We start from the raw sequence: 27,690 nt of genomic DNA on the forward strand, positions 1-27,690 counted from the left end.
GCAGCCTCCAAGTGATCGTTAACCCGGTGGGTCTCGGGAAGTGGGCACTGCACCCCACCCCGGCCCCGAGACAAACCCGGGCCCCGGCTGGAGGCTGGTGGTAATGGGGCCACGGACGGCACGGCGCTGCCCCCCCCCCACCGCCCCCCTCGCCCGCACATCCCCCCCTCCGCCCCGGGCGGTGCAGCCACTTCCCCGCCAGCCCCGCCGCAGCTCTGCCCCCTCTCCTCCCGGGGCCGCGCCGCTCTGACCGATTTGGCTCTGGTGGTGGCGCCCGGGGGGGTGGGGGCGGGGGACGGCGGTCCCCGGGAGCAGCCCCGCCCCCGCCCGCGCACCGCCCCCGAGGAGTCCGCGGGGAGGAGGAGACTCCGGCGCAGAGCTGGGGCCGCGGGAAGCGAGAAGGGAGCGCGGGGAGCCGCGGGGCCGGGGCCGGCCCAAGGGCGCCCTCGCCTCTGAGCCGGGCGTGGGGGCCTGGGCGGAGGCCGGCGGGGCCGCGAGCGCGGAGAAGTTTGGCGGCGAGGGGCCGGGCGTCCCGGGGTGGCGAGGCGGCGACGCGGGGGCCGGGGCCATGGGGGCGGGAGCGGGCGGCGGGGCTGGCGCGGAGGCGGCGCGGTGCGCACAGGGCCCCCGGAGCGGCGCGGCCCGCGCCGCGCAAAGTTAGCCCGGCGCGCCGGGACGAGCCCCACAGCCGCCCGCCGGCCCTGGACCCCGCGTCGGCATGGGAGAGCACCCCAGCCCGGGCCCCGCAGTGGCCGCCTGCGCCGAGGCGGAGCGCATCGAGGAGCTGGAACCCGAGGCCGAGGAGCGGCCGCCGGCGGCGCCGGAGGACGTGAGTGCCCCCTCCCCCGCCCGGGCAAACTTTCTGGGGGGCACTGTGGGGGAGCTGCCCCCGTCTCTCCCCCGCGGGGCAACTTGGAGGTTTCAAGGTGACGGCGGGAGCGCCCCGGATTGGCCGGGTCCCCGCGGGCGGGAGAGGGCGGAGGGACCGGTCTCCCCCAAACGCGCGCGCGCCACCCCCCTGCTCGGGCTCCCGCCGTTTCGCTGCGGGACACAGCCCCGCCGCTGCGATGGGGACCCGTCTGCCGCCGGAGCCCCCTCCCCGCGGCTGGTGCAGTGCCCGGGACACGGCGTTTTCCCGCAGAGGCGGCCGCGTCACAGCAGTGACTCCCCCTCCCCTCCCACTCGCGACCTGCGGGCTCCCTGAGCCCGGGGAAGGAGCGGGCGCCGCAGAGTCCCCGGAACCCGGCAGCGCCGACCGGTCTGGCGACCCCCTTCTTCGCTTCCGGATTAGCTCCCTCCCTGCACCTGCCCTGTGGCGACACTGATTGAAATTGAAGCCGGCCCCAGCCCCCGAACCTGGCCGGAGGAGGAAGAGGGGGAGTACTGGGAGCCCGGGAGTCCCAGACCGAGTCGGTGCCTGCGACGGTCCCCCGGGCGAGGATGGGGAGGGGCTGCCCCAGAGGGCTTCCCTGCCATCTGCCGCCGGAGTCTCCTTCCCTTCGGTTCGGGGAGCCAGCGGCGGAGCCCGCGCCGGGGAGTCCTGGGAACTGGAATTTCCTAAGCTACTCCCTCCCCAGGTTAACCTGCAGACTGAGGGGAAAAACTGGGCAGACGCTCTGCCCTGCCCTAGCCCTCTCTCAGAATGGGAAATGGAGGTGAAGCCAGGCCCCCCAACCTACTAAACCTAAGCCGGCAAGTCTGAATGAGTGTGCCCCAGGGGAGCTTAACATCCTCCCTTCCCTCTGGCTCCCGCAGTTAAACCTCTCACCAGCTTCTGGCCCCCAAGCCCCGAACTCACCAATTAGACTCAGCCTTGGAAGGGACCACTTAGATTTCAGTGCTTTCCAGAGACCCCTCCTCCCAAGCTGCAGGCAAAATGTTAGCGTTTGTGCAGGCTGAGTTTTCCTGAGTAGGGGTCTCTGGCCCCTAGCACGTTGGGACGGTTCTGGCGGGTCTGATGGGATTGCACCTGGGTCAGCTTTCCCAGGTGTGGGAATAGACACGGCTACAAGCTTTAGGTGTAAGTTATTAGAGGCCCTTGGGGAGAGTTGAATGCCTTTATTTAGTAATTGTTGAGACTCACCCTTGTTCTGTTTATCCCTTTCTGCGTGTCTCCAAGTGAGGGACACCCCCCACCCCCAACCTCCCCAACCTGAGTTCCCTCCCTTTGCTTAGTGCAGATTCACTTGGGGAGCTCTTCCCACATTTCCCCTGGTGTCTTGTGGCGGGTCCCTGAGTCTGGGCAGCAACTGGGAGGCAGTGTCCGAAATCTCAGGGGGGCTGGAGAGTCCTTGGTGATAAGTGTGTGTTTCTCTCTCTCCTCTTCCTCCTCTTGTGCATGGCCTCCCTCTCTACCAGCACTGGAAAGTCCTGTTTGATCAGGTACGTGAGCAGTTAAATCCCCCCCCACTTCCTTCCAGCCCTCCCCACAATCAGTCTCCCTGCCTGCGTGGGCTTCCCTAGCTCTGCACTCCTGAGATGCTGACGTGGGGTGGGGGCGTGGCTTAGTGCATCTATGAGACCGAACACTGCTCTCCACTGCTCTCCAGGTTTCAGGAGTAGGCGGTGGGCTCCCCTGAGAGATCCTTGTCTCCCTCCTTCTCCCAACTCTGCCTCACCAGAGCCAGGTTTAAACCACATAGAAATTGGACAATAGGTATCGAAAGCCAGGGACGTTCTCTATGTGCCAGGGGATTGCAGTTGGGGCTGAGGAGGTGGGGGAAGGGCTGAGGTTAACATCCCCCCTCCTTTCCTACCTCCACCTTCAGAGATCCATGTGGCTACCACTGAAGTCAAATCTCTACCCCCCTTGGAGGATGACTCACAGTATGAGCTCTTTTGAAAGCTGTCTCTAACTTTGCGGCACGGATGAGAGTTAGGGGAAATAGTACGTGATTGTTTGCAACACCTAGCGTCTAGGTGTGGGGAGTGGATTTGGAAATGCCACCTTTGGAATCAATTGATGGACAGTTGACCTTCGGCAAGGAAACAGTTTCTTCTTTGCTTGGTACTCCTGTTGAAAGCTTTTGTGTATTTCCCTCTCCCGCTCCATTCCTCGATGCAGAGGATAGGCAAGAGATGTCCCGGTGCAGGGGGAGTAGTGAACGCTGCGGTCCCGCGGTAAGCATGATTGTGCCACGAAGTCTGTGCAACTTTAAGAGCCCTGTCTGGTCCGGCCAGAGGGCACCTGTTGGATTGGAGAAGGAGATAGAGCTTTAAAAGTAGCTCGGACCAGACCTCGTCCTGTTACACGCAGGGGAAGCTTTTGAAAGCTTTTTAGCAGGGATCTGAGCAGTGCTTTGGGAAGGTCCTGTGTGATAGGATGGAGGCAAGGTGGGTTGCAGGCATGAGGGAAAGTAGTCAGGAGTCTGCCTCAGTGACGTAGTAGATGAGGTAAAAACGGAAAGGAAGAGGGATGTGACCGCGGGGAATTGGAAGGCTTACTGCCCCTGAGTCAATGAGTGAAGCACATAGATAAGTTTGAGATTCTGAACCTGGGAGGAAAAAGGGAAAGTCAGGGTGGGGGTCAGGTGTTGGCATAAATGACAGCTTTGGTTTCAGACCAGTTCGGTTTGGGGAGCCCACTAAATGCAGGTGCCCAAGTGGGACTGAGACTTGGAATTACAGCTGGAAAGTCATGGCAGGCCTGGGGTGGGGCTTGGGGGGGTGTCATCCGCATTAGCACGAGGCCTGGCTGTGGTCTGGGGAGCATCCACTCGGCTCCTGTCCCAGTGGGGTGGCACATCTCTCCCTCTGCCCCCACATGCCACCCACTCTCCCTCCAGTTCCTAAGAGCACAGCCGCTGCTGGCCTGCCGCCCTGAGGCAGGAGGGGCCGCCTGCTGTCACCCATACCAAGACCAGCAAGCTGCCAGCCCTTCACACCTCCTGCCAGATTTAGAATCAGAACCTAGAACAAAGTGTTTCATTTTTTCCCTCTGTGTCTCTTTCTCATTCGATTAGTTTTCTGTGTGTGTGTGTGTGTGTGTGTGTGTGTGTGTGTGTGTGTGTGTTTACATTTTAAAAGGAACTGTTTGGGTGAATGGAGGAAAACTTTTAGTAGGAAGACTTTGGAGCCGGGAGAGGGGAGGATGTGCAGAGAGCAGAGAGGATGTGTAGCAACTAATAGCGGGTGGTCTGTGAAATCCATTTTCTCCTGCTGGAGGGAGGTCCCTAGTGTCACCACGAGCATGCCCCTACTTCTGGGAAGGCCCACCCAGAAACCTTTCCAGACAGACAAAATTAATCCTAGGAAGAAAACTCCCAGACATACTCAGGGCAAACCATTTTTTCTCACAGTAATTTCTTCCCCATCCCTCACATGACATTAGAAGCCCATTTCTGTTGCCTTCCTTCCTGTGGGTGCTTTGTGTTTAAGGAGAGCCGCTCCTGGGCAGGGCTTGACCTCTGGCAGATTTCCTCTGTGTTCCTTCCCCCTCCTTTGTGAAGCTGCCTGGGGCCATTCCCGCATGGAGCTAACTGGAGAGTAGGTAGGAAGCTTCACAGAAGGATGCAGAACTTCAGGATGCTAGGTTCTTCAGAAAGCTGAAGGGTTTTCCCCCTGCCTCTTCCTGTGGGCCTGTTTAAAGGTGGGACTCCAGGGTTGGTGAACCTGGTGCACTTAGGAAAGAATGTTTGGCTGGGGGTTGAGGCAGCGCCCCAACCATCTCTTACAGAACTAGACAGCCCTGGAGCACCTGGATGGCTTGGTGGGTTGAGCATCCGACTCTTGATTTCAGCTCAGGTCATGATCCCAGGGCTGAGGGATCAAGCCCCACATTGGGCTCCATGCTGAGCATAGAGCCTGCGTAAGATTCTTCCTCTACCCCTCTCCTCCACTTGCGCACGCATGCTCTCTCTCTCTCTCTCTCTCAAGTTGAAAAAGAAAGGGAGGGAGGGAGGGAGGGAGGAAGGAAGGAAGGAAGGAAGGAAGGAAGGAAGGAAGGAAGGAAGGAAGGGAGGGAGGGACAGCCCTGACCAGTTGAACTGTGGTGGGGGCGTGGGGCACATGACACCTGTCAGAGTCCCTCCAAGCTGATGTGTTCACCTTCCAGAGGTCGATGGGATGAGAGGCTGGCCCCAGTCAGTCCTCCTTTCCCTCCTGGGTCACGGAAACACCAGTGAGCACCCAGTTTCAAACTGGGACCTGCTGTCTGGTTCTTCAGCACACAGAGTAGCTTTGACCCAGCATGAAGCTAATTAAGCCCCAACGACTCAAGCTGTGCCCTACGCCTGTTGGTCCTGCATGGTCACCCCCCAACTAAATGGCCAGGATGCCTTTTGTGGGAGTTTCAAGTGAAGAAAACAGGTGACCCCTGTCCCTTGGAGGTTTCCCTGCCCCACCAGGTGTTCTGGGAATCTGGCCCGCTCAAGCAGGAGAGTAACGTGTTCTCCCTCTTCACCCCACCCCTGGTTTCTTCCCCGCGGGTCCTGGAAGTTCTAGCGGGCAGGACACCTAGACATCATCACTCCAACCCCTAGACGCTCCATATACTTTCTTTCCTATGTGTACTTCTGCTGAGGGAATCGTCTTCTCATGTACTTGGGATCTTAATGGTTTCCCTAAATATTAGATTTTAAAGTTACCTAAATATGAATTTGTGGTTATAGTGTAATATGCTGTAAAGTGTCTTATTCTCCTATAGTTGGATCTGTTGAGCTTTTCCTTCATGATTCTTCCTATTGCTTTGGACCCGAGACAGTCTTCATCTGTGTTTATTTATTTTATTTTTTTATTTTTTAAAAGTTTATTTGTTTAGGGGCGCCTGGGTGGTTCAGTCTGTTAAGTAGCCAACTCTTGATTTTGGCTCAGGTCATGATCTCACGGTTTGTGGGTTCTGTCCCCGGGTTGGGTTCTGCACTGACAGGGCAGAGCCTGCCTTGGATTCTCTCTTCCTCTCTCTCTCTCTCTCTCTCTCTCTCTCTCTCTCTGCCCCTCCCCTGCTCATTTTCTCTCTCTCTCTCTCTCTCTCTCTCTCTCTCTCTCTCTCTCTCTCTCTCTCAAAATAAACCAATAAACATTTTTTATTTTATGGTTTTTTTTTTAAATGTTTATTTATTTTTGAGAGAAAGAGCGCCAGTGGGGGAAGGGCAGAGAGAGAAGGAGACACAGAATCGGAAGCAGGCTCCAGGCTCCAAGCTATCAACACAGAGCCCAATGCAGGGCTTGAACTCATGAACCACGAGATTGTGACCTGAGGTGAAGTCAGATGCTTAACTGACTGAGCCACCCAGGTGCCCGAATAAACATTTTTTTAAAAGTTCATTTACGTATTTAGTTAAGTAACCTCTACACCCAACGTGGGGTTCGAACTCACAACCTTGAGACCAAGAGTCACTCACTTTTCCGACTAGGCCAGCCAGGCACCCCATTCTTCATTCCTTCTTTTTTAGATTTTATGAATATGCACTTGTATTTCCTACTACTTTTTCTATACTAAAAAAATCATCAAACCCTTGACTCTATCCAGACCTTTTTCCTATCCAGTTATGCCAGCATCACTTTTTTTTTAATTTTTATTTTTTAATGTTTATTCTTGAGGGAGAAAGAGACAGAGTATGAGTGGGGGAGGGGCAGAGAGAGAGAGGGAGACACAGAAACTGAAGCAGGCTCCACGCTCCAAGCTGTCAGCACAGAGCCCGACGCAGGGCTCAAACCCACAAGCTGTGGGATCATGACCTGAGCCAAAGTCGGACGCTTAACCGACTGAGCCACCTAGGCACCCCTTGCCAGCATCACTTATTAAGAAACACTTCCTTTAGGTGTTATTTGGAAAATTTGATCACTTGGTAAATTTTTATTTGTGATTGGATTTATTCTTTTTTTTTTTTTTTTAATGTTTATTTTTGAGAGAGAGAGCACGCGCGCACGTGGGGGAGGGGCAGAGAGAGAGGGAGACACAGAATCTGAACTGTCAGCCCAGAGCCCGATGCAGGGCTTGAACTGTGAGCTGTCAGCCCAGAGCCCGATGCAGGGCTTGAACCCAAGAATCTCAAGATCATGACCTGAGCCAAAGTCAGACACTTAACTGACTGAGCCACCCAAGCGCCCCAGGTTTATTCTTTATTTCTCATCTATTCCCCTGCTATTTGTAATTGTGCAAGTAATGTACCCTTCAGTTTTTGCTTTACATTATTACATAGGTTCCCTCCAGGCTCCCTTTTTTCAGGTTACGCTTGGAAAGTCTCACTCTCAGTCCCTTCCTGAACCCCGGGGAAGTGCCCTCAGGGGTCCAAGGTCAAATAGTGAGTCAGTGGCAGATAGAGGACCCATGAAGGGCTTCCAGGCTGGGAAAACCATTTTTGGGTTCATCCTTAAAATGCCTTCAAGATTTACAAATGTTTAATGAGCAAAAGTGTTTGGGGGCAGAGTTCTGCTAAGTCAACAAAGCACAATTACTTTTGAGCACAGATGAGCAAGAAGAAAAGGAAAGATTGAAAGTAATTTGATTGTGCTTGTGTGTGTTCTCTCCCTTCCACTGACAGCGTGCATTTCTCAGAACCCCCAAAAGAGCCCCAACTGCTAATCTCCCAGAAGGAAAGCAGACAAGTTTTGACTGTCCCACCACTGAAATTATAAACATGCTACAACCAGCTTGAAGAGCAACTTAGGCAGCCTCTTGGGTCCAGAACCCTGGATTTGGAGTCACAGAGACCTGGCTTCAAGCCTTACTGACTTTGTGATTGGGGGCAAGTGACATTAGTGCTCTCAGCCCCGATTTCCTCATTTGTAAAACAAGGACAGCAATCTTTTAAAAAATTTTTTAATGTTTATTTTTTGAGAGAGAGAGAGAGAGGGAGAGCATGCACAGGGGAGGGGCCGAGAGAGACACACACACACGTAGAACCTGAAGCAGGCTCCAGGTTCTGAGCTGTCAGCACAGAACCGGATGCGGGGCTCCAACTCATGAACCGCGAGATCATGACCTGAACTCAAGTTGGACGCTTAACCGACTGAGCCATCCGGGCGCCTCAAACAAGGACAGTAATCTTGAACTCCAGTGGCAACTGTGGAAATTAAATGGTAATGGAGACTCTTCATAATGTCTGATACCCAGTGGACATTTGACAACTGTCTCTTGACTGGGACTCAGACTTTACTAGAAGAAGCCTAGGGCTGCTTCTGAGATCCAGGCCCCCACCAGGAAGGCAGTGGCCTCCGTAAACCAGCTCCTTCCCAATCTGGGCTCCTCGAAAGAGAGCCACTTCTGAGTCCAGAGGACTTTTTTGCTTGCTCTCCCCAAGTATCTCCCCTGCTCAGCCCCCTTTTCTCCAGCTTGGGGTCTTCCCTTGGCCTGACCCTAAAGCCTACCTCATTTGCAATTCTCCCGCACGCTGGCTTAAGTTCTGGGAGTTGAAAAGAGGTTCACACGGGGCTACTGAATGGATTAGTGAGGGGCCATGGAGAAAACACCTGCCCCAGAGACAAGGCATTGATGGCGGCCCCCGGAACACATGATTAGCCAGCAGAAAGAGGTTCCCAGAGAAGGACAAAGCCGTAGATTTGACTGGAGCCCTTGCTTAGGCTCTGTACCTTCACTCCATTATCAGGTGGCCTCCAGAGCCCTTGAGGCTATGGAAGTCCCTCCACCACAAAGCCAGCTTTCCTACCCTGTTCCTGTCCCAGTGACCCTGGCAGTCATGCTGAATTAACCCTTGTATCTCTGACCACTCACAGAAGTACATGTGGTAGCAGTTGAGCAGTGGGGCCAAGGGATCTGAGACTGTGTGCTGCCTGCCACATAATAGGCAGCCGTCCTGTCAGTGCTGGGACTAGAGCCCAGCTCTGCTCCCCTCTGACCTGTGTTCCCACCACCAGGCCATGCAGACTTCCATTTGCTCACTTGGCGTCCTGAGTGACTAGGACAACGAAGAGGACACACATCTGGCTCAAGTCCCAGTTCTCCTGCCAGGTGCGTGGCAATGGGCGAGCCAGGCAACCTCTCCAAACCTCAGTTTTCTCATCTGTAAGCTGCCTAGAATAATATCCTTCCCTCAGGGTTGTGGTGAGGCTCCCGAGAGTGTGTGTGTGTAGCACTTGGGGCAGTAGGGGCAGTATGCAGGGAGCACCTGAGAAACCTGGCAGTTGTATCGTCTTACTGGGACTTAAGGAAATGGACACTGTTTTCATTTCGAAAGAACATGTGACATGTAAGGGTCACAGGTGTTGACTCAGCATTCAGATCCCCAGGATTCCGGTGGGGTTCATCCTATCCTATCAAGCTGGCTTCAGGGCAGGAGCTGACATCCACATTCCTCCTGAACTTTCCGCAGGAAAAGAAGAGAAGCTTTGGGACAAAGGCTGGCTGGGGTGGGGATGACGCCCAAGTGTCCCCTCTGGTCACTGCCTGGCTGCCTGCGTGGCTGAGGGTGAACGGTCCCGCCTGTCAGGTGACCAGAGCCCAGAGCCAGCCTCCTCGACCTGGCAGTCCACTGTGAGAATAGGGCACTCTTCTGTCTGTGTGTATCTTGAGTTGTGAGCGCCCCGGGGGGAGCCACCATCTCTGCCCCCCCAGCTTTCCTGATGCACGTTGCAGGTTTGAGTCAGTAAATATTTCTTCAAGAGAACAGATACTGAGTGCCTACTGCATGCACATATCTCCTCATCTCATTTTGATCTCTCAGCCACCCTGTGAGGTGAGTGGTGCTAGACCTTCTTTACAGAGGAGGAAACTGAGGCCTGAGGGGGCGGGGCCTGCCCAGAGACGCAAAGCCAAGGAGGATCCTCTGCAGAAGGGGTTGTATGTGTTTCTCCACAAGGTGGCTTCTGAAACAGGGTGGAGGGCCCAGGAGGCGGAGGAGTTTGGTGACCCTTTATCCTACCTCCCCACCCCCACTCCCTCCTCTGGGTCTCTCAGCCTTCTCTTTTCTGGGGAATGAGGGACCAGAGGGACTCTTTGGTGGCTTCTAGGAGCAGCAGGAGGAAGTGGGTTTAGGCTGAAGGGAAGGGAGGGATGGGGCAGATGTAAGCCCCTGCCCATACCCAATCCTACTGCACTGACCCCCCCTCACCCCGCCTGTGACCTGTGACGGCCCCCCCTCCCTGCCAGGATGCCCGCCTTTGTGGCTGATGCTGTGACTCAGCTTCAGTCCCCAGGCGGCTGTGATGGCTGTGCCTGGATGAGTCAGCATGGGCATTATGTCTGCTCCTGGGGACCCAAGAGACCTGCCTCTGAGTCACAGCCCCCAGCTGTCTCCCCTGCCCCCGAGTCTCCAAGGCCTTCTTTGGGGGGCTCTGAAAAAGAAGCAGAGTCTTCCAAGGGGCTTTCAGGGTGGAAAGAGACAAAGCCTGGAGGAAAGAGGGGCCCCACCCCTCATTGCCCTCCTAACCCCAGCGTCCTGCATCCCAGGGAAAGTCTGGGAGCGCTTCCCCTCCAGTCCAGGTGTTGAGCGCATTGGATGGTTTCTGGAAACATGCCCATTATCCAGCGACTCGGCCTGGACTCAGGCCAGGATGCCCGCTTCTCTGCTGAGGGAAGGGTGTTCTAGCTCCCTAACCAACCTCACAGCCCCGTTCAGCTGTTTGACTTGTGGGGAGGAGGGTTGCTCAGGGGCCCTCTTGAGTGACCCCCCCCGGGGGGGGGGTCTGGGCAGGCTGTTTATCTCTGTGTCCCTCAGTTCCTATGTCTGTTAAATGGGACTAATCACACTCACTCCAGGGTTGACATGAGAAGAAAAGTAATAAAAGATTTGTGAAAATCAGTATTTCAGAGCGAAGAGAAGTCAGGGGAACAGTGTGAGGTAGTTTTCTCTATGGGGAGAATTAGCATCCTCGTTTGCAAGGAGGGAGAACTGGAAGAGAAACCTGCTACTCCCATAACCCCACCTCCTGACCTCAGCAGCTGCAGGCCTGGACCTAATTTATGGGGCAGTAAATATCCATAATGGGCCCGAGTTCCCTGGTGAGCTCTGGCTGTTGGGTGGGGACAGCTCTGCTGAGCGTAAGCCCCTAGGTAGCCTGGTTAATTGTGCAAGGACCCAGCAGATGAGCCTTGGTAACTGCCCCTCAAGTGAGGAGGGGCAGCTGTTCATATTTTCCCCTGCCCACCCCGCATGCATGCCATGTGGTCATTTCCCAGGGCTCCTTCTGTCTTGAAGGACAGCGAGGGCACGCAGTGGGGCCAGGGATGGGAGCCTTCCCTAGATTCCGGGTCCCGACCTTCCAGACCGCAAGGCACTCCGGGTGCTGCCTTTGGTGTCCTCGGAAGTGCCCACACCCTTCACTGGCATCCTGGGGCTCTCTAGATCAAGGAGAGGGAGGGGGTCGTCCTAGGAGCAGGAAGGAAATTCGAGTGCTGGGAACAGGGACCAGACGTGTAATTGTCCTGGAAATGCAGTTTGTACAATTCACACATACATAATAGATAGAAAATAAGTGTGTGTGCGCCTTTCTTCTTCTCGGATTCTTCGCTGCTGCTGGGTAAACTCTGAAACCTTGGCCTGGCTCCCCAGCCAGCACGAGGGGTTGGGGGGGGTGGGGAGGGAGGAGTGGCGCCGCTGTCCTGGGTGCTGAGCAGACAGATCCTGGCTCCCGCAGGGCTGTTCTCTGAGAGCTCAACCCAGCCGTCCCTTAGGCCAGTCCTTGATTCTTCAGCCTCTCCCTGGTGACACCGCCCTCACCCCTTGGGCTGTGGCCTGGGTCCCGCAGATTTCTAACCGCTGGGGGCCTCCAGACAAAGTGTCAGTTGACTTGAGGGCCTTTGCCACTCAAGTGATGGAGGTGACAGGCTGGTTCGGAACCATGGACAGAGGGTCAGGTTCCACAAAAGGAAGAAATTACTACTCTGTAGTGGAGTCATGCGTTTTTCCCAAAGGGTGTCCCATGGAGTGTTGGTGTGAAAAATATGATGCTCAAAGGTCCAGTAAGTTTGAGAAACGCTGGGCTGAGCAAAATCAGGTCTCTTCGCTGTGAGCCCTTAGTATGGTTTTATGCATCAGGCCCTTCCAAAAGCGTTTCCCAAACTTACAGGACCTTATTTTAGGCACCATCTTGGGCCTGATGTTCACAAAACCCCGAGCCAGAGGCTATATTTCGCATGCAGGACGGCACAGAGAGACAAAGAAGGGCAAGGCTGGAGCAGGTTCCCATGGAGGAGCCCAGAACTGTTCTTGTCTTGGCCACTAAATCGCTCTGTAACCTTGGGCTACTTTCTTTTGCTCTCCGCACCTGTGTTTCCCTGTCCAGGAAATGTGGTGTGGTGCCTGGCACGTAGTCGATCCTTGGTAAATATTTGTTAAATGAACCAAGGAGAGGATTAGACTGGGCTCTCTCACGCTTTTTTTTAGCTACACTGTCCTAATGATGGGAGAGTGCAGGCTCTGGGCCCCTTCGCCCGGACGTGAATCCATCTGCACCAACGACGGGCTGTTCAAACTTGGCCAACTCAGCTCTCCACCTGCTCCGTTTTTCTCCCCTGTAAGATTGAGCTCATGATAGTATCTACCTGAGAGGGTTGTTGTGAGGGTTAAATGGGGGGCTCTATATAATTTATCATCCAAATTGGGACCATTTTGAGGGGGAAAGGGGCGCTGGTAATAATCATGCTCAGACAATAGGTATAAGCCTATTGACTGTCTCAGCCAAACCAGGACATAGGGTGACCTGAGGTTTCAATGAGGTAGTGCCTGAAACCTAGCAGCCATTCTACATATGCAGCTTCTAACATGTTGTCGTTCAACCAAGTGCTGTGCAGAAGGCCAGGACAGGAAACAACTCAGAGTGGGGTTGTCCTAAGTTTCTGCAGAGCAGTTTGAGAACCATAGAGATTCCTTTCAGCTCTGCTGGGCCATACGTTATGATCCCCTGGCCTGCTGCCCTTCTCCCCAATGTCCCGGGGTCTCCCTGACAGCAGAGACCTCACCCCCTCCCATGTGAGCTGCCTCATCCTGATCCCAAATTTCCCATCAGCCCTTTGACGGAGCAAAGATAGAAGACTGGCTGCCTCTGTGTGCTGTGTGGGTTGTGGATTTCTCTTTCCCCAAGCCTCATTTGCATATGGTTTGCTTATATGTGCAGCAATGGGGATGGACTTCCTTACATCACCCTGAGAAGGGAGAGTTCCTACCATGTGACTGGAAGAGAAACTGAGGCAGTGTGGTTAATGATCTGCCCAAGACAGTGCAGCAGGTGGGGCAGGGCTCCTTTTGAAGCTCCCCCTACTCCTTTGCCCCAAGGAGGGAAAGAGCCTTAGGTGGTACAGGATGTGATTCCCAGGCTTTTTCCCAGCCTAGGTCATAAGTGCACAGGAAGGGATCCAGGGCAGGAGACAGGGTACATGACAGAGCATGTGTGGGGCCCCAGGCTGGGGAAAACTGGCAACCTGGGGGATTAAGGGGCCAGAGGGCTGGGTGCTGCTGGGATTAAATGTCCCTGAGGAGCCTCTGGCAGCTCTTTTCATGGCGGAGGCAGGTGGGCAGGGAGCCTGTGGGAGGGTCAGCTCTCAGTCTGTGCCTTTCTCCTCCCCCTGCTGCCAGCATCCTCCACTCAGGCTGAATGTGGACTTGGCCTGCCCCCTCCCTCCGCAGTGCTGGGGGCCCTATTCAGGAGGCAGCTGGGAGGATGCTCCTGACTCCTGGCTGCCTGCTGGGCCCCTGCCTGCAGCCCTTTCACAGCCACTGCCCCCCACGGCCCCCACACCACCCCCCCCCCCCCCCCCCCCCCGTCACCGTCACCGGGAACCCACCCAGCCAGACCTCATCCAGAAGGCGACCCACTGCTAACAGTGGATGAGTCCAAGGCACAGGGCACATGGCAGGGGGGAGCTTTGGGGTCCTCAGTACATTATTAACAAGGAAAATTGCATTTGTAGGGTTTATTTTCCCCAAAGCTCCAGACCATGGATCTTATCCCCCATACCTGGCCTTGAGGGAGGCCCAAGGGCAGGAAGTGAACCCAGGAGGGGCAGCCAAGCCCCCTGACACGGGTGCCCCCTGCTTCGCTCTGAATGAGGCAAGTAGAAGTGGGCACCAAGTCCGTGAAGCCCTCGGCCCTGGAGGGCGGCTGCCCCCACGTTTGCTTTAACCTACTACAACCTGAAGGGACATTAGGCATGCTTGATAGATGGGGCAATTATGGCTTGAGATGTTTACCCTAAATTATATAAACTAGTTAGTGGCTGAAACAAGAGTGGGATCCCTCGTTCCTTGTAGCCTCCTTTCAAAGCCCTCGGCTTTCTCCTGGGGCATCAGGACCTACCTCTGTCCACCTTCTGCTTGCGTCTTGTCTCTGTGACTGTTTCTCCCTTTGTCTTCCTCTCTCTGCACCACCCCCATACCCCATGCCCACTGTCTGCCTCTGCTGTCCTCTTCCCCAGGTGGTGGAGGTGGGGGGCAGAAGGCATCCTTTGTGGAGCCAGCCCCTTCCCTGTGTCTCTCTCCCTGCTAGGCACCCTTCTTCATCCCTGAGGCCTCGTTATTAGGGTAGTGATGACCCCCATTGTCTGGCTTGTCTGGCTCTGGCATGAAAGGTAGAGTTTTGGCAGAGAAGGAAGACTCGGCCTGTTTCCAGCTCATTCTCAGTAGTCTGGAGCCTGTAATGTGCTTGGGGCAGGACTGGCAGGGGGTGGGGGCTCCCAGAGCCACAGGGCAGCCCCTGTCACTAGGACAACAGCAGGGAGCCCTGGAGGGGGAGGGAGAGCTGGGGAGCAGGTGGTTCTTTGTCTGGAGCTGAAACAAGGGAAAGGGGCCCTTGCCTGATCCCAGCCCCTCCACCCCACTGCCCTCCCAAGCCCCTGGGAAGCAATTGGTGTCACTGCTCTTGAATGAGAGGGCTTGCTCCCCCCAGACCATGTCAGGAGAGACTCTATCCTATAAGCATATCAGTGCCCCCCCCCCCACCACCACCACAATGCTCATAGCGGGTGGCAGTGGGGAAGAGTGGATTTTCCCAGGACACAGGGCTGCTTCTCAGCTTCCACCCCTCACCCCTACCATCATCCCACCTAGCACAAAGGGGCCTGTGTGAGGCCAGGCTGGCGAGTCAGATGTCCTGCATCAGCCCTTGGAGATGCAAGGGGTCCCAGGCATCAGAAGGAGACCCTCGCTGCCTGTCATTGCCACTTTCCTTCTCCAGGCCTCACTTTCCTAGCCGAACAATAAGGAGGTCAGAACTGTTGCTATGTGAGGCTCTGTCGTGCTTTCAAAATCTTTGTTTAGGATGGGGCCGTGAGACCCCCAGAGCCCCCTCCTCCCCCTCCTCTCACCACAGTGATCCTTCACTTTTGCTCCAGGGCAGCCCCTGGAGGCTGAAGGTCAGTGGCTACCAGTGCTGCTAAACTGTCTGGGTGGAGAACACCGCCTGCCAGGCACATCGTCTAACCTCTCTGTGCATCCCCCTGTGCCTCTATTTCCTCCCCTGTCCTATGGGGATAGTATAGTAATAGGACCTCCTTCAGGAAGGTGTCATGGGTGGGGGGGTCAAAGAAATTATACACATAAAGTGCTTAGAGAGGTATTTGGCCCCATGAGACAGTCAGCAAATGTTAGGTGTTTTCATCCTTAAAGATCTTTGTGGCGCAGGGAGTGGCTGAGTTTCCTGAAATACTCAGTGGTGTGAACTAAATAGGTGTCATCCCTGGAACCTGGTATTTGGACTTCAGGGTGGGGACACAGGCAGATTTTTAAATAGACCTCTTTAGAGATGTCCTCCCTCGTTGAGTTCTGGGAAGAATTGAAATAGCCCATGACTTGTGAGTCTGGGCTGTTTCTCTTGGATTGTCTTAGAGGTACTGCATGCGGGAGCAGCCTTCCTAAAATAGTCTCTGTTGACCTTATCTAGAAAAGGGGGTGAGGTGCCTGGATGGCTCAGTTGGTTGAGCCCCAACTGTTGATTTCGGCCCGGGTCATGATCCCAGAGTTGTGGGATCGAGCCCCACATCGGACTTTGTGCTGGCAGCACGGAGCCTGCTTGAGATTCTCTCTCCCTCTCTCTGCTCCTCCCCTGCTCACGCCCTTTCTTTCTCTCTCTCTCAAAATAAATAAATTTAAAAAGGAAAAAAAAGGGGTAAATGTGGGTTTGGTCACCTGGACTCCCCTGTCGCGCACACACGGACGCCCACTGTTTGCTTTCTAAAATCTAAGCAGCTCACCACAGCGTGTGTAGGCACAGCGAATTCGTGTGGGGAAGCACTCTGTGAACAGGACAGCTCTCAGCAGTGGCGACAGACAGTTGGCATCATTCTCTAGCAGGGCGTGTGCTGTGCGGGGGACCCCGGGGCGGCTCTGTGAGCAAAGAGGGGCTGTGGAAGAGGCACGGAAAGGCTATGGGCTTCTCTGGGAGAGACGAAGAAGACCGATAATACCTTCCCTGGAAGATCAGTACCTGTCTGTCCATCCCAACACCCACTATTTATACACCCAAGAAATGTTTGCTGAGTGCCGATCATGCCCGACTCCTGCTAAACGCTGGGGTACGCAGTGTGGCCAGTGCCAGTTACCCAGCAGCCCGGTGAAGAGGCGCAGGGAGGAGAGTGGAGGGCCGGGTGGGCTGGTGGCCCGAGGTCTGTCCGATGTGCAGGGAGCCAGCCAGAGCAGCCTGCATCCCGGGGAATCCCGAGACTGCACGGAGTAGCTGGGCAGGGTGAGTGGGAGTCTCCCTGGGAGACGAGGGTGGAAAGGGAGCCCTGGGAGGGGGGCACGGGGCCTCTGGGGAGCCCCCACCGAAGCCCATGTGTATGGCTGTAGGTGTGCCTGCATGCAGGTGTGAAAGGCGCCTGCAGTCAAGTGCAGGAGGATTTGCAAGGCTGGGCCCCTGCTCCCTAGGCCCGGGGCCTCAGCATTCCCCACTGGAGTCCCTCTGGCCCGCACCCCAGAAGTTCCTCATCTTCCTTCCCTTCTTGCCTTTTCCTTCTTGCTTTCCTCTTGTCCAGGGTCAGGATTAGGGGCGAACAGGATGGAGCTTGACCTCTTCTGAGCCTGTTTCCCTGTCCATGCACGAGATGGTTGGGTTGGGCGATCTCCAAGGGCTCTGGGGCCTTCTAGGACTTTTAAGTGGTTGTCCATGCCCTATTTGGATGTTTCCTCTGGGGGCCTTGGAAATATCCCGGAGGCGGCCTGGGCCTCTGTTGGCAGAGGGCTGGGGACAGGAGCCCGTGCGTGGGGATGGAGGTGGGACACCTGCAGGGCCCCACTGACCCCACTGCTATGTGTGCTTCTCCCTCAGTTTGACCCTGGGAACACAGGCTACATCAGCACAGGCAAGTTCCGGAGCCTCCTGGAGAGCCACAGCTCCAAGCTGGACCCGCACAAACGGGAGGTGCTCCTGGCTCTCGCCGACAGCCAGGCGGATGGGCAGATCGGCTACCAGGATTTTGTCAACCTGGTGAGCACTCTGGGGCGCTCGCTGCTGGGAGGGACCTGTTTGGGGTGTATGGCTTAGAAGACCAGGGGTGGTCCTGGGTGGCTCAGTCCGTTAAGCATCCAACTTTGGCTCAGGTCATGATCTCATGGTTTCGTGAGCTCAAGCCTCGCTGCCGACTCCGTGCTGACAATGTGGAGCCTACATGGGATATTCTGTCTCTCCCTTTCCCTCTGTCTCTCTGCCCCTTGCTCACTTGCGTCCTCTCCCTCTCAAAAAACAAAACAAAACAAAGATCATTTTGGGCAACTAAAGGGAACTATTGACTTGCAACATTGAAAAAGTCCAGGCTTCAGAAGGTGGAAGGACATCTCTGAGGACCTGGTTTCTCACTGTCACTCGGTTCTGCCTTCTGCAGCGTCAGCCCATACTCAAAGAAGCCCCTGGCAGTTCCAGACTCTCCGTGTGGCTGCAAAGTGGCTGCAGCTGTTCCAGCCCTTACACCCTCAGGCCCTCACCATGCAGAGGACGAGAGGGACTCTTCTGTTCCCGCACAAGGCTTGGGATTTCCTCCCGCCTATTGGCCTAGATTGGGTCAGTGGGATGTGTTGATTGACGTAGGCCAATCGGTGCCCACCCATGGAGCTGGGGGTGGGGTCAGTTCCATGGAGAGGAAGGGCTAGGAGTAGGAAGTGGGAGGTTATCATTGGAAGAAGAAGAGCTGGAGAGTAGATGCTGAGAGCAATGGGGCACTCGGGTGAAGGCCAGACCTCGTCAGACCTGCTGGCTGGGTACCTACCGTCCTGGGTAGTCAGAGGGGCTGGAGACAGGTGGCCTGTGAGCCCTGCCCACTGGTCCAGTGTCTTGGAGTAGAGACTTCTCCCTCAGTAGGAGGTACTGCTTTGCTGTCATGGGGGCCACTGTGGTGGGGTTGGAATGGCGTTCAGGGGGGCTCAGCAGGAAGCATCCCAGCAGGGATGCGGATAGACAGGACATGAGTAGAAGCTGTATGAACTAGCTGCGTCAGTACAAGGCCAGAAGCCTCCTCCCGGTATCCCTGTTGGTGAAGTGAAGATAGTCACCCCTTTTCTTGTCTTCTGTGGAAGGGCAAGAGTGAAACGACTCGTGCGAAGTCCCCCAGGCTCCTAGAATTCAAAGGCACCGGTGATGGGGGGTCAGTACCGCCGTGCCTGCCATTGTGCCTGGTGAGCTCTCTGACGTGGGTGTCCAGGCTTTGGGGCTATTTTAATTGCCTGGTGATGGAGACCTGCCTTTGCTCGGAGGGTAGCATGATTGCAGGGAGCAGCTGTAGGGTTTTTAGGGCTGTTCAGAGTGGAGCCAGAAAGCAGACCTCCGAGAGGGTGGGGGACGGAGCTGAGCTAAATGGAGGAGTCAGGATTCACGGGATGGGTGGTGGGGGTGAGCCCTGTGACCTGGAGCCCAGCAGTGGCTCGGGCCAGTCCTGCATGGGCCCATCCACATCCACACCCGGAGTGCCAGCACGACTGCCACATGTCCTGCTCAGTCTCAGGCCAGAGGGAAGGCTTGGCTGGGCCCACGAAATGCTTCTCTCCAGCCGAGGATCTGTGGGTCTTCTGCGTGAACCCCAACAGCAGACTGCTTGTTACTGTCAGGATTTCTGTGTTCACACTCTAAGCCGGAGCAGCCAGCCAGAGCCTCGATTTGTGTGAGCAGGGCTGCCTGGAGACCGGGACTAAGGGGGGGCTCGCCAGGAGGGGAGCTCTGGGTAAGGCAGCGTGCCAGAGAGGACCTGGGTCCTGCTCCTGCCCCTGCCTTTGCCACTCACCGAGAAAGATCCTCTGAGCCTGTGTTTTCTCATTTGTAAAATGAAGCCAAAGGATACCTTCCCTCTTCAGGATTGTTGCGAGGATTAAATAACCTGGAGTATTAGAAAGATTTTGTTAGCTCTAATGTTCCTTTACCAGCTAAACCCGCCTGCATCCTTTGTGGGCCCTTCCCCAACCCAACCCAGGTAGAATGAACCCGCCTTATCCAGAGCCCCCACAGTGCTTTGCCCAGGCCTCTCTTCTAGCACAGGCCACGTTGCATTACACCTGGGTGGCCAGGGTTGTCGTGTACGGGTGTGCAGCTTGTGTACTGTACAAGGATGCCTGCCAGTGAGGTGAATGGGGACTGCAATCCGGCCTGGGTTTTGTTCACCAAGGCCTAGAATGGGTTCATCCACCTGGAAGAAGCGGCTCCCTTATCTAACTGGCACAAAATGGACTCTGGAGTCACATGTAGCTGGATTTGAATCCTGACTCTTTGGAGAAAATCCTGGTGTTTGGGAAAATTACTCACCTCCAAGCTTTAGTCCTCATCTTCGTAACATGAGGACAATGCTGTGCACCGAATAATTCACATGTGCCTCTGCTTATAAGCTCCATGAGGCCTGAGACGCGGGGTGGCCCTAGACACATCAAGGGTGTGGGCGAATGGCGAGTGTGTGTGCGCAGTGCTCGTGCTGAGCCCATGTTGCCCGGCTTCAGGGTGTGGCTGTGGGTGTGCTGTGAGTATGTGTGCTGTGCCCACTTGGGGATTGGGAGAGAGGATGGTAACAGGGGCTACAAAACAGTTTGACAACGTGATCCTGTCTCGGGTTTGCAGTGAACACGAAGCCCCAAGATTGCCTCCATTTACAGAATTCCTGCACCAGTGAGAAGAACCAGATCCAAGCTTTGTAGGCATGGAGAGGATGAGAATAGGGGATCAGTGGAAAGGGTTCATCTGGAAAGGCCTCCTGGAGGGGGTGAGCTTTAAGCCAGATTTTGAAAGCGAAAGACCGTGGAACCCGGGAATGGAGGAGGGGTGCTGCAGACAGAGGCTCATTCTACCTTAAACCCCTGTGCCTTGGTCTGGCCTGTTTCACCAGCCAGCCCTCCCTGGGCTTCTGCCATCAGGTTTAGCCAAATGTTCCCTGATAGGGCCACAGTCCCAGGAATATGTTGATAACCCCCACCCCAGCTACCCAGGCAGCCCTGTGGGAGAGCTTTATCTCCCCATAAGAAGGATCTGGAGTGTGGTCGTGGAGGACGGGTGGGACGCCACAGAGGCCCCAGGAGCCTAGAAGTCAGCAAGGCCGGCCGCCTGGTTTCTGGGAGTCAGGCTGACCACAGAGCGAGGCCGCCAGGACTCCAGTGAGGATGCATCCGGCAGCCTGAGCCTGCGGACGGTAGGGCCGGTCGGTCCTCAGACAAGGCTCTACGACCAGTCCCTTGGCGCACCAAGCGTTCCAGGCACTCAGGAGTGATGACCTTCCACAAACACAGCTCTGGGTTCTTGTTCTAGAGACCTCTCTGCAAACTGGTCTACCTCACCAGGGCTGCTCACCTCTTCCCAAGCTGGCATCTCTAAGGACTCGAGCTCCTTCTCATCCTTCAGTTCTCACTCAGTTACCCCCTCCTCGAGAAAGCCCTCCCTGACCACCGTGGGACAGGGCTGGGCTGCCTCCTGAGTGCTCCCCCAGCAGGCTTCACGCTGAGCTGCGATTGCTGGTTTCTTATTTGTCTTGAGCACCATTGTGTCCTCTGTGCCTGGCAATGTGTTGACACTCACTTGTGACAGATGGATGATGGGTAGTTAGGTGGAAGGAAGGTACGGTGATCATGGGTACAGGTTCTGAGTTTGAACTTGGACTCCTAAACCTCTCTCTGATTTTGTAGAATGAGGATGTTCACCGTCCTCATCTAACAGGTAGACTAGTTAAGAATATCCAAGGAGCCCAAAACAAGTTGCTTTAGAACATCTGCCACGTGGGACCCCAGTGTAGAAGAAAGAGAAAGGTGGGATGAGGCCTGGTCGGTCCAAGGTACGTGCTGAGACTCCGAGACCCCAGTTCTGAGCCCTTCCCCCTGCCCTGTTTCCCACGCAGATGAGCAACAAGCGGTCCAACAGCTTCCGCCAGGCCATCCTGCAGGGCAACCGCCGACTCTGCAGCAAGGCCCTGCTAGAGGAGAAAGGGCTGAACCTCTCCCAGCGGCTCATCCGCCACGTGGCCTACGAGACCCTGCCCCGGGAGATTGACCGGAAGTGGTACTACGACAGCTACACCTGCTGCCCCCCGCCCTGGTTCATGATCACGGTCACGCTGCTGGAGGCAAGCACAAGGGTGGGGAAGGGGCTGCCCAGCCCTGGGGTGGGGGGTGCAGAGGGGGTGGGCAAGAGGGTGTCTGAGATCAAGACAGGAAGGGCAGCGTCTCCTCCACCACAAGGCGGCGGGTGAGGCCGAGCTGCCAGTCAGGCCGTGTTACAGGGCCTGTGAGTGTTGTTAGAACCCCGGGACCACAAGGATATTCCGAAGATTATTATCGCTGCAGCAAAATCCCCGTATGACCGACCACCCCCTACCAAAACAGCAGCAACAAGAACAATGTCCTAAGCTTGTTGACGTGGGGGATTTGGCTAGGCTAACTCCTTAAAACTAAGTTATTTTAGTTCCTCCCTGGTGGGGAATGTGGACCAGTCGTTTGCTCCCCCAGGACTCCATCCCCCCCCCGCCTCCCGTAGAGCAGGGATCACCAGGCCCGCCTCCTTCTCCCATAGAACTCCTCTATTTAGCGCAAGAGTGCCTGGTGGCGCTTTCTGAACACAGAAGCATTACTCAAAATGCATATGGGAGGGAGTGTTTATGAACAGGTAAATGTGGGCTTAACGTATTTTGTTTTTTTTTTTTTTTTGTTTTTTTTTTTAAATTTTTTTTTCAACGTTTTTTTATTTATTTTTGGGACAGAGAGAGACAGAGCATGAACGGGGGAGGGGCAGAGAGAGAGGGAGACACAGAATCGGAAACAGGCTCCAGGCTCCGAGCCATCAGCCCAGAGCCTGACGCGGGGCTCGAACTCACAGACCGCGAGATCGTGACCTGGCTGAAGTCGGACGCTTAACCGACTGCGCCACCCAGGCGCCCCGGGCTTAACGTATTTTGAAAGAACATTCTCCCCTTAGGGAATCATCCGTCCCTATCGTTATTCTAAACGTCTCCTGCTTATGCAGTAGAAGCCAAAGGTACCGTTTTCTGAGTGTGTGCCCCTGTGTGAGAGACTCTGAATTCTTTTGGCTGCTGAGCCTAGAACCCCTGGGCCCCCAACCCCAGCTCCTGAATGGTGTTCCGTAGTCTGCACCGTTTCTCTTCCAGAGCCACGGGCCTAATTACCACCACGGCATATGTTCCTATAAAGCTGATGCCGAATCAAATGGCAGGATCATTAAGCTCCATGGCGATCTTCTTCTTTTCTTCTTGAATCAGAATACCTGGTCTGCAAGGCCAAGCGCTCCTCTGTTTGTTGTTATGGCTTCATCCAAGCGCATGTTGAAGATGCGATGTTTCTGAGATATTCTTGGAATCGTTCTCCAAATGCTTACTGTGTTGGTCTATTTATTAAATTCTATTTGAGGACCAATAATAATGAGCTGCCTTGGGAGCTGTATTTGCTGCCAGACCACCCGTGTCATGTAAGATGGACAGAACGGCTCCCCAGAGAACCCAGGGGAGTCCATCTGCTGGAGGGTGGGGATGGGGGCGCTGGGAATGGCACAGGTCCCGCCCAGGAGGCCCGAACCCCACACCGATTACAGCCTCATTCGCTGAGTACATGACACGCACAGCTGGCCCTTCCTGTGCTTCAGCACTTTCAAACCTCATGACCACCTGGAAGCTTGGGCATCCCCATTTCCAGATGAGGAAACCAAGGACCAAAGCGTTCAAGTAATTTGCCCAAGGTCATCCACAGAGGCGTCCAGGTTGGTTTCAAATTTCCAGAAACTGCAGCTCTGTAAACTCAAACCACCAATCAAGAAGAAAATGCTGAAATAACTGTTTCAGAGTATTTGTACTAAAGCCCAAAGCTTTCGTTTTACATATAGTTTCAGTAACTTGGTTTCCTGGGTCCATAACAGGGAATGGGAGGGACGTGGTGGGAAGTTACTAGAAGGGGCCCACAACCAGCCAGCAGTAGGGAGTAAGAACCTGGCTGTCATACCTGGTTTACAACCTGCTGACCACCTGGCAGTATGGGTGAGAACAAAAGAAAATTTCAAAGCCAACCTGAGTCTTAAAGAGACATGCAAATTGGGGCCATTTACTGTAGGACTGAAAATCCCAGGGATGCCCGGCTGGCTCAGTCAGAGGAGCTTGCGACTCTGTCTCAGGGTCATGAGTTCAAGCCCCACGTTGGGTGTAGAGATTACTTGAATAAATAAACTCTAAGAAAACAAAAAAGGCACGTGGGTGGCTCAGTCGGTTGAGCGTCTGACTTCGGCTCAGATCATTATCTCATGATTTGTGGGTTCAAGCCCTGTGTCAGGCTCTGTGCTGACAGCTCAGAGCTTGTTTCAGATTCTCTCTCTCTCTCTCTCTCTCTCTCTCTCCCCCCCCCCCCCCCGTCTCTCTCTCTCTCCCCTTGCCCCTCCCCCGATTGTGCTCCCCCTTTCTCTCAAAAACAAATAAACATTAAAAAGAAAAAAAAAGAATGGGGTGCTTGGGTGGCTCAGTTGGTTAAGCGTCCGACTTCAGCTCAGGTCACGATCTCGCGGTCCGTGAGTTCGAGCCCCGCGTCGGGCTCTGGGCTGATGGCTCAGAGCCTGGAGCCTGCTTCTGATTCTGTGTTTCCCTCTCTCTCTGCCCCTCCCCCGTTCATGCTCTGTGTCTCTCTGTCCCCAAAAAATAAATAAATGTTAAAAAAAAAAAAAAAAGAATGGGGTGCTTGGGTGGCTCAGTTGGTTAAGCGTCCAACTTCAGCTCAGGTCATGATCTCATGGCTTATAGGTTCAGGCCCCGTGTCAGGCTCTGTGCTGACAGCTCAGAGCCTGGAACCTGCTTCGGATTCTGTGTCTTCCTCTCTCTCTGCCCCTCCCCTGCTCACACTCTGTCTCTGTCCTTCTCTCTCTCTCTCTCAAAAATAAACATTAAAAAATTTTTTAAAAAAGGAAGGAAATTTGGACACATGCTATAACATAAGTGAATCTTGAGGACATCATGCTAAGTGACATAAGCCAGCTACCTGTGTGAGTCCGCCTAGATGAGGCACCTAGGGGAGTCAAATTCATAGAGACGAAGTAGAATGGTGGTTGCCAGGGCTGGTGCTTAATGGAGACAGAGTTTCACTTTTGCAAGACTTCTGTGGATGGTGGCACTGACAGCTGCACAACATCGTGAACGCACTGGATGCCACTGAGCTGTATGCTGAAAACTGATGAAGGTGGTACATTTTCTGTTATGCGTATTTTACCGCAATTCAAAAAAATCACCTTGTGTAGAATTGCCTCTTCCCCCAAACGGGTATGTAAGTTTTTGCTGCAATTAGTTGAAACCCCCCCGAGCCTTTCCCGCCTCGCACAGAGGAGGTGCAGGCAGAGCCCACATGACCATTTAACACAAAATAACCAAACCAAAGTGGGGTGAGGGGTGGCCGAGAGCTAGGCAGGGTGCCGGCCACAGGGGCTGTCCCTCATTCTCCGAGGAGGAAAAGTGACAAGTTCCTGCAGGGGATTCTGAACGTTAGCACCAGAGGGGCTCCTGGCCAGTTTCACGTCTAGTAACAGGCCCCTGCCATTCTGTTTTCATCCAGGTTGCCTTTTTCCTCTACAACGGAGTGTCGCTGGGTCAATTCGTGCTGCAGGTAACCCATCCGCGATACCTGAAGAACTCGCTGGTTTACCACCCACAGCTCCGCGCGCAGGCATGGCGTTACCTGACGTACATCTTCATGCACGCGGGGTGAGTGCCTGCCTTCATTCGCTCTGGCTAGAGTCCCCATAGGAAAACAAGAGGTCCAGAGAGCCTAGAAGGAAATGTTTCAGTTTGTTTTTATTTTCCTGGACACAGGGTTTGAGGTGGCTCCTTGAAACTTACCTAATACCAGAAGATAGTTCATTCCTGACACAGTATGGAAAAGGGGAAATAGATGGAGGAAAATGCTAAGTTTAAGCCCACAGTGAAAGTGGTACAAATGTAGGTTACAAGTTCGTTCTGAGCTTCCTAGTGGCCAAAGCAGAAAGGGAAGTGTTAGCTACCAAGTTCATGATCCATAAACTGTGTGCGTGTCAGTGCCCCCAGAAGTGGAATAAAGGACAGGTTTCTTGAAAGCGCCTTTCTCCCAAGGTGGTCTCCATAGGTGGTGAGAGTCTTTTTGAGGAATTCTAGCAATAATTATAGTATCTGTTGATGGGATTCCCTGCCCAGGCTGCCCAAGCCTGTGACTCCACAGTGGGTAAGACTGCTGCCTTATTTCCAGGACTGACCTCTGGCCTTCCTTGATCTTTTGGGGTGAGGAACAAGAATGGACAAAAGCCTCCAAAGCCTCTTTGTGCATTCTCTGCCTCTGGGAGCTAAAAGCCTGGAGGCCAAAGTGGACGGTGCACAGAGGCTCTTAGCTGAGGCCCATAGTGGTGGCCTCAGGCCTTTCTCTGGCTATTGCTTCTAATGGGGCAGTGCCTGCCTGGGAGAGCCCTTGGAGGAGTTTCTAGGTCTGTGATTTTGAGGGAGGGAGGGGCTCTTGGCTGGTGCTGCAGCCGACAGGAGATAGGGACAGCTGGCCAACATCTGGGATGAGCCCAGCAAGGTGACCTATGATCCAGGGGCCCACTCTGGACCAGTGAATCCAGTGAGGTAGAGAGGAAGGAGTTCGGATTGGGATGCAGGAGCCCTGAGTTCCCCTCACCGGGTGTCTTCTAGTCTCAGGCTCTTGCCTGTAAACCAAGAAGACAGGACCGGAAAACCTCTGCAGTCTCTCTATGAATCTGATGCTCGCATCCAACTCTTTTCCAGTGCGTTTGTCTGACACTTCTAACCCTTCGGCTGGCAGTCAGGGCTGGAAGATTCCAGGCATGATAGGAGTGTAGAACAGAGCCCCATCTGTCTGGGCTACCTTGCAGGTGCCCTCCTGGGTAGACAGGTGCTCACGTGTGCCCAACATGGCACAGTGATTAGTCTCCAGGCAGGGCCTTGCAGACCAGGACCAGGGCTGTGACCCAGGCCAAGGTCCAGACCCCTCGTGATGTGCTCTGTTACCCTATAACTTAAACATCTCCAGGAAGCTGTGCAGATGCTGTAGGCTCAATTTATGTGAGACAGTGGATGTTAAAGTGCTTTGTAAACTTGAAAGCACACATTGATATAGCAAGAGTAACATTACAGCTTTTTCCAATAACATAGGCATTCGGCTACACACCAGTTAGCAACAAGATCTGGTCGTAGATGTATGATAGTATAAAAAGGAAAGTATTCATAGGGTAAGAAAACCCAACCCTGAGTGTTGGGTAGAATGGGATTTTAAGGGATTTCATGATATTTTAAGGGATAACTTTGAATTATTAAGTTCTAAGAGATATCTCTAATACTTACAATTGTTTTTTTTTTAATGTTTATTTATTTATTTTTGAGAGAGCGAGAGAGTGAGCAAGGGAGGGGCAGAGAGAGGGAGAGAGAGAATCCCAAGCAGGCCCCATGCTGTCAGCACAGAGCCCGACTTGGGTTCCATCTCACGAACCGTGAGATCATGACCTGAGCCGAAATCAAGAGCTGGATGCTTAACTGACTGAACCACCCACGCGCCCCTCTAATGCTTGCACTTGTCTTGAAAACATCTTTCTCTTTGAACATCAGTAGCTCTTATAAATGTGTAGTGAGCCAGAGTAACTTCGTGGCCTGGTGAATGGAGCAGATTCTGCCCATCAGGAACCCGAGCTGTGTGACTGTAAGCCAGTCAGTGTCCCTCTCTGAGTCTTGGCTTCTCATATGTGAATGGATGGATTTGCTGGATCTTAACTGTGGTGAGGCGCCTTCTCACTATGGCAGGTGCAGGCATTGCCAAGCACTGCCCAGGCCCTGCACTGTTCCTTCCTGTCCCAGGTGGCAGGCAAGGTATGCTGTTTCCAAGACGACCTGTCTGCATTGTAATTCCTGTCCCTTAGACCCAGACCATGAGCTCCTCAAGGTAGGTATAGGTCTTATTCCCTGCTGGATCCCCAGCATCTTGGCATACAGTGTTTGTTGAATGAATGAATGAGTGAGTGAATGAATGAATGAATGAGTGTATGAATGGAGTGGTCTTTCTGTACAGGATAGAACACCTGGGACTCAACGTGGTGCTGCAGCTCCTGGTAGGGGTGCCCTTGGAGATGGTGCACGGAGCAACCCGCATTGGGCTTGTCTACGTGGCTGGCGTTGTGGCAGGTAGGCAGGTGGGCTGCAAGTCCACAGGGGTAAACTTCCCCAGGGTGGCTGGGAGACCCCATGGGATTGGGCAAGCCCCCAGCCTCCAGCAATGCAGGACTCCCATCGCCAAGGCTCGTAACTACCAGGGTTAGCAAACCTCCTCTGGAAAGGGGACTACCATCCAAAGAGGGAGGCATGTGATGGCAAGGGGAGGAGACCACAGG

At 54.5% G+C, this 27,690-nt stretch overlaps 1 protein-coding gene across 2 annotated transcripts in view; it reads left to right on the forward strand.

Moving 5' to 3' along the window:
• The first annotated feature begins 718 nt into the window (after window positions 1-718).
• RHBDL3 (rhomboid like 3) overlaps window positions 719-27,690 on the forward strand; it is a 49,993-nt gene continuing 23,021 nt past the window's right edge. The window contains exons 1-6 of one of the 2 annotated variants that reach the window (XM_042967176.1): window positions 719-829; window positions 2,359-2,382; window positions 17,158-17,316; window positions 21,185-21,409; window positions 24,879-25,027; window positions 27,372-27,484. In XM_042967176.1, coding sequence (XP_042823110.1) covers window positions 719-829; window positions 2,359-2,382; window positions 17,158-17,316; window positions 21,185-21,409; window positions 24,879-25,027; window positions 27,372-27,484 — 781 coding nt within the window. The remainder of the gene's footprint in view (window positions 830-2,358; window positions 2,383-17,157; window positions 17,317-21,184; window positions 21,410-24,878; window positions 25,028-27,371; window positions 27,485-27,690) is intronic. The other variant, XM_042967177.1, reaches the window with a different exon arrangement.

Source organism: Panthera tigris, chromosome E1 (assembly GCF_018350195.1).
Source record: "Panthera tigris isolate Pti1 chromosome E1, P.tigris_Pti1_mat1.1, whole genome shotgun sequence".
Classification (NCBI taxonomy): Eukaryota; Metazoa; Chordata; class Mammalia; order Carnivora; family Felidae; genus Panthera; species Panthera tigris.